The 9,830-nt window shown below is 59.5% G+C and overlaps 1 protein-coding gene across 1 annotated transcript; it reads left to right on the top strand.

Moving 5' to 3' along the window:
• Nucleotides 1-7,714: 7,714 nt before the first annotated feature.
• LOC103644650 (inactive beta-amylase 9) lies at nucleotides 7,715-9,602 on the top strand. The gene is made up of 2 exons (XM_020546376.1): nucleotides 7,715-8,434; nucleotides 8,543-9,602. Exons 1-2 carry the CDS (start codon nucleotides 7,730-7,732, stop codon nucleotides 9,431-9,433), a joined length of 1,596 nt encoding a protein of 531 aa, XP_020401965.1. The 5' UTR covers nucleotides 7,715-7,729; the 3' UTR covers nucleotides 9,434-9,602.
• Nucleotides 9,603-9,830: the final 228 nt, after the last annotated feature.

Here is a 9,830-nt window from a genome sequence, read left to right on the forward strand (position 1 = left end):
GAAATTCTGGATGTGTGTCTTGTAATGGTTTATGGTGTCTAAAATTCTGGATGTGTGGATGTAATTCTGGTGAACTGAAATTGTGGTTGTGTGAACTGTAATCCTGGATGTGTGAACTGAAATTCTGGTGAACTGAAATTGTGGGTCATTTTACCTTGTTCTCTGATTTCATTTGAACTGAATTGTCAGTTTGACATCCAGAACTAAATTGTGGGCCAGCCTTGAGCTGAATTGTCTGACTTCATATGAATTCATGTGAACTGAATTGTCAAACTGACTGTGAACTGAATTTCAGTTCACACATGTTCAGTTCATTTTCACATGGAATGCACTGACCGAAAATGATAAGTTCTGGTAATGGGACTTCAGCTGAATTATGGGACAATTTTCTCCTCCTCAGTTCATCTGTTCATTTTCTATACATTCTTCACAGGGCTGAACATGATCATTTTCTGCACTGACCCAGTCCCAGATTTCCAGTTCATTATCATTGCGGTCCCAGATTTTCAGTTCATCAGTTCAGGAGGAAACAACCCATGTGAAGAATCTGGGACTGAAATATGCCCAACAGCTTCATTTCAGTCCATGGCCAACAACTTCATGTAAGACACCACATTCCTTGCGCATTCCATGCATGACCAAGTTACATGGTTATTTTCTGCACTGACCCAGTCCCAGATTTTCAGTTCATTTTCAGTTACATGAACAGATGTCCATGTAACTTGGCCACTGACTGTGAACTTTGGACTGGGTCAGTGAAATGGATTGAACTCTTTCAGATTCACATGGACTGAACTCTATCAGTGAAACAGACTGTAAAATGGACTGAACTCTATCAGATTCACATGGATTGAACTCTATCAGATTCACTGAAAATGACCAGAATTGAACTATATCAACATGGACTGAAAATGATCCCAGATTCACATGGACTGAACATGGTAATGAGGAAGATAGACAGAAAGAACACTTGAAAAGAAGGACTTCCAGTTTCACTACCAGCTGAATTCTGAATACAACTGAATTCATAGTTTACACAACACATAGTTCAAATTCTGAATACAACTGAATTCATAGTTTACACAACGCATAGTTCAAATAACACATAGTTCAAACAACATATGTGAAATTTTACATATCAGGTACCCATGCCTTCCTTTTTTTTGGTGTGATCTTCTTTTTAAGCATTCTAAGACCAGTGCCATGGCATGATGGAGTAGATGGAAGACTTGGCGCTACACTGGATGGTCCTAGTAATAAAAGAGGTCTTCCATCTTTTCCTGGTCCACCTTCTCCACTTGGCGCTGCACCTTGTGTTTCTAAAACAGTGACCCTCCACCTTCTTCACTTGGCGCTGCACCTTGTGTTTCTAAAACAGTGGATGGTCCACCTTCTCCACTTGGCGCACTTGAAGATTGAATGCCACTAACAGACACAAGTACAAGGCTAGTACAAAATATAATTGTCGGCTTTTCGAGACCGGGGGTCCCTGGGCCGACGAGTGAATTGTCGCCGCGTGCCCCAGCCCAGATGGGTCGGCGCGAGGCCGAGCGCGAAGGGGGGAGAAAGGTGGCCGGAGACAGGCGTGAGAGAGGTGGAAATCCCGCGGCCTTCGTGTCCGTCCCGCGCCCAGGTCGTGTGCGCTTGCAGTAGGGGATTACAAGCGTCCACGCGGGAGAGGGAGCGAGCGGCTTCAAGCGAGCGCCTGTCTCGTCCTCGTCCCCGCGCGGCCAACCCTCTGTAAGAGGGCCCTGGTCCTTCCTTTTATAGGCGTAAGGAGAGGATCCAGGTGTACAATGGGGGGTGTAGCAGAGTGCTACGTGTCTAGCGGAGGAGAGCTAGCACCCTAAGTACATGCCGTCGTGGCAGCCGGAGAGGTTTTGGCACCCGGTTCGTGTGGTGTCGTGGCCGTCGGAGGAGCGCTGGAGCCTGGCGAAAGGACAGCTATCGGGGCTGTCGAGTCCTTGCTGACGTCCTCTTGCTTTCGTAAGGGGGCGGAGAGCCGCCGTCGTCACGGAGCGTGCGAGGCGCCATCATTGCCTATCTGGCGGAGCGAGCCAGATGGGACGCCGGTCTTGTTCCCCGTAGCCTGAGTCAGCTTGGGGTAGGGTAATGATGGTGCTTCCTGTCGATGTGGTCGGTCCACGCCCTAGGTTGGGCGATGTGGAGGCTCCTCCAAGGTCGAGGTCGAGTCCGAGCCCCTGGGTCGGGCGAGGTGGAGACCGTCGGCTGAGGCCAGGGCTGAGTCCGAGCCCTGGGGTCGGGCGAAGCGGAGTTCGTCGTCTTCTGGGGCTGAGCCCAAGTCCGAGCCCTGGGTCGGGCGGAGCGGAGTTCGCCGTCTTCAGGGGCCTAGCCCGAGTCCGAGCCCTGGGTCGGGCGGAGCGGAGTTCGTCGTCTTCTAGGGCTGAGCCCAAGTCCGAGCCCTGGGTCGGGCGGAGCGGAGTTCGCCGTCTTCAGGGGCCTAGCCCGAGTCCGAGCCCTGGGTCGGGCGGAGCGGAGTTCGCCGTCTTCCGGGGCTTAGCCCGAGTCCGAGCCCTAGGTCGGGCGGAGCGGAGTTCGCCGTCTTCCGGGGCTTAGCCCGAGTCCGAGCCCTGGGTCGGGCGGAGCGGAGTTCGCCGTCTTCCGGGGCTTAGCCCGAGTCCGAGCCCTGGGTCGAGCGGAGCGGAGTTTCCAATGGGGCCTGAGGCCGGGCCTGACTGCCTGTCAGCCTCACTCTGTCAAGTGGCACCGCAGTCGGTGCGACGCAGGCGGCGCTGTCCTTCTGTCAGGTCGGTCAGTGGAGCGGCGAAGTGACTGTGGTCACTTCGGCTCTGTCGACTGAAGGGCGCGCGTCAGGATAAAGGTGTCAGGCCGCCTTTGCATTAAATGCTCCTGCGATTTGGTCGGTCGGCGCGGCGATTCGGTCAGGGTTGCTTCTTGGCGAAGACAGGGCCTCGGGCGAGCCGGAAATGTATTCGTTGCTGGAGGGGGGCCTCGGGCGAGACGGAGATCCTCCGGGGTCGGCTGCCCTTGCCCGAGGCTAGGCTCGGGCGAGGCGTGATCGAGTCCCTCGAATGGACCGATCCCTGACTTAATCGCACCCATCAGGCCTTTGCAGCTTTGTGCTGATGGGGGTTACCAGCTGAGAATTAGGCGCCTTGAGGGTACCCCTAATTATGGTCCCCGACAGTAGCCCTCGAGCCTCGAAGGGAGTGTTAACACTCGCTTGGAGGCTTTTGTCGCACTTTTTTTTTGGCAAGGGGACCAGCCTTTCTCGGTTGCGTTTTGTTCCGGTGGGTGCGCGCGAGCGCACCCGCCGGGTGTAGCCCCCGAGGCCTCGGAGGAGTGGTTTGACTCCTCCGAGGTCTTAATGCCTCGCGCAATGCTTTGGCTGGTCTGGTTGTTCCCTCATGCGAGCTGGCCGTAGCCCGGGTGCACGGTCGGGTTCCAAGTTCTCGGGCTGGTATGTTGACGCTGTCAACGGTTTGGCCGGAGCCGGGTTTGCGAGAGCAGCCCCCGAGCCTCTGCACAGGGCGAGAGGACGATCAGGGACAGACTCGACTTTTTTACATACGCCCCTGTGTCGCCTTTCCGCAAGGAGGAGGGGGGGAAAGCGCCATGTTGCCCTCGGTGGGCGCCGAACATGGTGTCTCCGGTGAGCTGCTGGCGGGTAATCCGAGCGGATGTCCGTGCCCCATTTGCTAGGGGTCGGCTAGAGGCCCAGAGGCGCGCCCAAAAGTACCTGCGGGTGATCTGCCGGACCCGGTCCCCTGTCGACGGGGTCCGAGGGCTCGATGCCTCCCTCTGATGGGATTCCGTTACAAGATCGTTCCCGCTGGTCTCCGAAATGTCCTAGGGTACCTCGGGAGCGCAGCCCAAGCCTTGGTTATGTATCGAACGTACCCATGGTCATCCCTCGCTCTGCGTCTGAGGCAGCTGTGAACCCTTCGAGGGCCAGCCTTCAAACCCCTGATCAGTAGTGGGCGCGGAGCCCGAGTAGCCTGAGGCGGTCGTTGAACCCTTCCGAGGGGCCGGCCTTCGAACCTCTGACCAGTAGTGGGTGTGGAGCCCACGCGCTCTGAGGCGGCTGTTGAACCCCTCCGAGGGGCCAGCCTTCGAACCTCTGATCAGTAGGGAGGCTCGGAGCCTGGTTCCTTCACGGGGAAGGATCATTTTCGGGGTATCCCCCTTTCCCGGTCCCTGTTGTAAGAGAGAGAAAGAGGAAAAGGAAAAAGATGCGGAATTTGAACAACGTGGCGTACCTTTTTCGACGCGGTCATTATGGCGAAGGCGAAGCGTCGCTCGCTTCCCCTGCCAGAGGCGCCGCCTGTCCCGCCGCGGAGTTAATGCGACGGGGCGAGTGGTTCGCGGGGCGGCCGTTGCGCGTGCGCGGGCCGTTCGAGGAACGAAACACGGGCGCGTCGTCTTCACGCCGTGAGAGAGGGTTCTCTCGCTGCCCCCGGATGGGACGTAAGCTTGGCTGACGACGTGACCGCTGCTCCTGCCCGCCTGCCACCGCCATTACTGCCGGCCCATTTTTGGCCGCATTGACCGTCGTGCCAGGCTGGCGCTGCTGGGTCGTGCGCTGGGTCGCCTCGAGTTGCGGTATTGATTCCGCAGTCGAGGAGGCGCGGTAGTGGCGCGGGCGGCGGTGCAGTTGCTCGCACGCAGCATCCGGCGCGCCGGTTGCATGACGCGTGGGCCTGGGCCTCCATGCTGGGCGTGTTGGAAGTCGGAGAAGTGCGCCCACTTGGCGCGGTTGCATGCCGCCTGCGTGGCTACCCGCCCTTTCGCCCGCTGGTCTGGGCAAAAGTGGAGGGCCACTTGTAACCGCTGGGCGGTTGCATGCACCGCGCGCGGCGGTTTGGCTTCTTCTGCTCTGGGCCGGCTTGCATGACGTGTGGGACCCAGCCCCCGCACCGTAGGGGGAGGACCTTGGAGCGTGTTGGAGAAGACTCAGCCCACGACGGCTGGGGACGCAAGTAGGGAGAGTCGCCTTTAAAAGGAGGGTGACCCTCTTGAAAGGCGACCATGTCTTTGCGCTCCCTTATGCATCGTGTCTTTCCACCTTCCGAGCCCCCGGATGGGGGATGCCCGCAGTCCTTCCGCTTTGTCGTTGGGGGAACGCAACTCCGTGGGAGTTGGTACCTTTCAGCCATCGTTCAGCTTCAAGGATTTTCATCATGCAGCCCGGCTGCACCCCTCCGCCGGCGGTCACCCAAGATGGTGACCTCCAGTTCGACGGCGGGGGAAAGCAAGCCGGGCTGCGGCCTCTGCCCCTCCCTCAGCCTCAAGGATTTTCATCACCAGGGCTGGGGAGGGGAGTGTGCCGAGTTGGGGTCGGCCCCTGCGTGGGCGGTGGCCCGCTCCTTCCCTCAGTGATTGGAGGGGAGGGCGGTTGCCGTCCGTGGCGCTGGCAGCTGCCGCGTGCCTGGCTCTCGGACCCGAGTGGCTTCGGAGCCGCTCTCGGCGCCGGCTCCCGCCACGGCAGCTGGAAGAGGTTCTTCCGCCGACGAGATAGTCGGGGGCGCCTGCGGACCGACCTCCAACTCTACGGCCTTCTGCCCGTCCTTGCCTCACGAGTTTGGGCATGGGCGGGGGCCTCATGGCAGCGAGTCATTGACAATTTTGCCATTATCATTTGTGGGCTTCGCCAGTATGCCATCGGACCCACAAATCATAGACACAGACGGTCCCACCAGTCATAGACACGGGATGGCATAATAACAGGCAGCCAAAATTGAGAGTGGCAAAATAGCAAATTTCTCCATGGCAGCAGCATCCGCCCTGAGGTCATCGCTGCCGCTGTTCGGCCCCCCGGAGCAGAAGTCGTCGTCGTCGCCGCTGCTGGAGCAGGTGACGGCGCGCCGTTCGTCGGTCTTCTGTTGCTCCGCAGGCTCCCCCCCGTCGAGTGGGGCTGTTCGTACCTGCGGAGGTGGAACCGGAGTTCCGTTTGTAATGGCACTGTGAATGCCAGTGTTTCTGTTCATTGTGGCTGTCGAGGCCTGAACATGTATGTAATTTTGGGCACGGAGCCGTGTTTTTCCTCATTTTCGAGCACTAAGACTCGCCTGTTGGTTGTCTGAACCGCTTCACCAAGCGTGAGTTGCCCCGTGTAAAGGTGACGAGTGAGGTATCCGTATCCCGGAGGCGTAGGAGTCCCTCGGCTCGGTCAGCCTTGTCGTCCGAGGCTTCTCTTGCTTAGTTAAAGGAACCCCTCGACCGCTCTTCGATGAGCCGAGGCCAGGACTAGCGGTGTCAGCACGAACAGAGGCAGAGTTGGCTCGAAAAGAAGACCTGGTCGGCCGGAGCCTGGCCGGGTCGTCTGTTAGCGGGACCGACGCCGGAGTTGATCTTCCGAGGCCTCGGGCCGGGCTGATGTCTTCGGGGGACAGCTGGCCGAGGCCTCGGGGTGACCAGCCGAGCCGCCTGCTCGGGCCGGATTCTCGGAGAAGATCCTGGCGGCGATGGCCCGAGCGTGGTGATGACGTCGTCCTTCAGAGTGGAGATCCTCGGACCGCGTCGCCGTCCGAGGCCAGGTCGGACCTCGCCGAAGGTGTAGTTGACTCCGAGGGTGCTGCTGCTCCCTTCAACCGTCAAGATCCGAGCCTGCGGGATCGGATCATCTTGTAGCGTGTGTTTTCTGCGGCCGCCGAGGCCCAAACACACCCTCGCCGTGTTGTAAAGCTGCGTTTCTTTTCCTCTTGTTTCGAGTATCTGGACTTTTTCGTCGGTAACATAATTGTCTATGTGAGCGAGAGTTGCTTCTCGCGGAAGGTGATGAGTGAGGTATCCGTATCCCGGAGGCGTAGGAGTCCCTCGGCTCGGTCGGCCTTGCCGCTTACGCGCACTCTTACCCGTCCATAGGGTTCTGTCACCGACGCAGTCGAGAAGGCTCGAAGAATCGCTTCGGCAGAGGAGCTTTCGAACGTGAAGACTTGTTCGGTCCGCGGAATCACTTATCCGAACGTGAGTTACTTATCGCAGAAGGTGATGAGTGAGGTATTCGTATCCCGGAGGCGTAGGAGTCCCTCGGCTCGGTCAGCCTTGGCTGCTTACGTGTGCTCCGTCGTTTTCGGGATCCACTTTCGAAGTAGTCGAAAAGCACGAAAGACATTCTGGCAGAAAGGATCTTTTTTCGAGGAAAAAATTCGACGCAGAGGGGGTTCCCCCCTTTTAGCCCCCGAGGGAGGGTCGGGCTTTGCCTAGGCAAGGCTGACCCTTCCTTGATGACTAAACTTTGCGTGGGAGCGAGGTATATGAACAACTTGAAAACATCTTAAGGGTAGAAGCGACGTAGCTGTTGGATGTTCCAAGCGTTGCTGTAGACCTCGCCTTGACTGTTGGCCAGCTTATACGTTCCGGGCTTCAGAACTTTGGCGATGACGAACGGCCCCTCCCAGGTGGGCGTGAGCTTGTGCCGCCCTCGGGCGTCTTGTCGCAGCCGAAGCACCAGGTCGCCCACCTGGAGGTCTCGGGACCGGACCCCTCGGGCGTGGTAGCGTCGCAGGGACTGCTGGTACCGCGCCGAGTGCAGCAAGGCCTTGTCCCGAGCCTCTTCCAGCTGGTCCAGCGAGTCCCGACGAATTGGGAGGAAAAATACACTACGACCACCGGCCTACTGTCCATAAATACGCGCGCCCCGACGAATTGGGAGGAAAAATACACTACGACCACCACCACCAAGCGAACGAACCAGCGACCGACGCTCCCCGACCAGCGTGGTGAACAGGACAGCAGTCAGCAGCCAATGGAGGCAGCACTGATGCAGCAGGCGACACCGACGAGGTGGCGGTGCGTGGGGGACGCGTCGCTGGCTAGCCATGGCCAGGGCCAGCAGCGAGCAGGCGCCGTCCGGCTCGGAGCGGCGCGGCGTGCGGTCAGCGGGGCTGTCCGGGCTAGCAGCAGCAGGCATCTGGGCCCCGTGCGGGCGCTCGTCTCCGAGGCCGCCGCCGGCGAGCGGGCGGCGGAGGGCGAGGGAACGGACGCCGTGGTGAGGCTGTTCGTGGGCCTCCCCGCGGACGCGGTGGTCTCCGACGGCCGCGGCGTGGGCCGCCCCAGGGCCGTCTCGGCGGCGCTGCGCGCGCTCAAGCTGCTCGGCGTCGACGGCGTGGAGCTGCCGGTGTCCTGGGCCGTCGCGCAGCCCGGGCCCGGGGGCTGGTTCGAGTGGGCCGGGTACCGCGCCGTCGCCGCCATGGTCCGCGACGCGGGGCTCGACCTCCGCGTCTCGCTCCGCACCGACGGCGACGCGCTCCCCGGATGGGTGGCCAACGCGGCGGCCGCCGACCCCGACGTCCTCTTCACCGACCGCTCCGGCCACCGCCGCGTGGGCTGCCTCTCCTTTGCCGTCGATGAGCTCCCCGTGCTCGTCGGCAAGTCGCCGCTCCAGGCCTACGAGGCCTTCTTCCGCAGCTTCGCTGAAGAGTTCAATGACTTGTTCGGGTCAACGATCACAGTAAGAGGAGCCCTGGTCCAGGAGGAGAACACACTTAAAATCTTTTTTGCGTTCTTTTAATTTGGGAAACTGAATCTTCTCTCTTTGGTTCGTTCATTCATGGCACAGGATGTGACTGTCAGCCTGGGTCCTAACGGCGAGCTACAGTACCCGTCATATCCGTCGGGGAACCAGGGCTCCCGTGGCTTCGACGGCGTCGGCGAGTTCCAGTGCTATGACAAGTACATGCTGGCACGGCTGAAGCGTCACGCCGAGTCGTCGGGGCAGCCACTGTGGGGCCTGTCGGGTCCACACGACGGACCGCGGTACGACGACGAGTCGCCGGAGTCGTCCGCTTTCTTCAGAGAGCTGGGGGGCTCGTGGAAGTCGGCCTACGGGGAGTTCTTCCTGTCCTGGTACACCGGGGAGCTCCTGGCGCACGGCGACCGCGTCCTGGCCGCGGCGTCCAGCGCGTTCCGCGGCAAGCCCGTGGAGCTGTCCGCCAAGGTGCCACTCCTGCGAGGGCCGGGGACGGGCCCGAGCCCCGCGGACGCCACCGCGGGATTCCACGGCGGGTACGGCCCGGTCGCCGAGATGTTCGCGCGCCACAGTTGCGCGGTGATCGCGGCCGGCGTGGAGGCGCGGCCGGACGCCACGGCGGAGGAGCGCCTGGCCCAGGTCAAGGCCGCCTGCACGGAGCACGGCGTGCATCTCGCGGCGGAGAGCGCGCCTCTCGCCGTGGCGCGCGGCAGCGACGGCGACGGCCCCGCGCGCGTCGTCTGGCTGTCCGCCGGGCGCACCCGGCCGTGCCAGTTCACGTACCAGCGGATGGGCGCAGAGTTCTTCTCGCCGGGCCACTGGCCGCTGTTCGTGCAGTTCGTGCGCGCGCTGGAGTGCCCCGAGGAGGCCCATGAGGACGACCTGCCAGCCAGCGCTGACGGCGGCGAGCGGCTCACTGTGCCGTCCGCGGCCGCGGCGGCCCCAAAGGACCAAGCGACAAGGGAGGTGCAAACCGTGTGAATGGCAAATCATTTGTCGCGCATTCTTAATGTACAGTACTTCCTCCGTTGTTTAGTTCAAAATAAACGGGCGGGTGATAAATATTCGAGAATGGAGATGGTATATAGAGCATCTCTAACCTTTATGTAAAAAGTTCCTAAATCTTAGTTTAATGAGTTATTAGAAAAAAGACAAGTCTCCGATAGTACCCTAAACGATATTGCTAAATTTAAGAAGTTGTTATTTATCTTTTCTTGTTCCCACATTTGGTAACCTTAGAGCATCTCTAATAGTTATGTAAATTGAGCACCCCAAATTATAGATTTAAGAAGTTGCTAAAACACTTTATGGAGTAGAAAAATATATGTGCTCAAATAGTTCCCTATTTTATTGGTTTTAATTTTTAAAGTTGCCTACG

This window comes from Zea mays, chromosome 1, assembly GCF_902167145.1.
Source record: "Zea mays cultivar B73 chromosome 1, Zm-B73-REFERENCE-NAM-5.0, whole genome shotgun sequence".
NCBI classification, from domain to species: Eukaryota; Viridiplantae; Streptophyta; class Magnoliopsida; order Poales; family Poaceae; genus Zea; species Zea mays.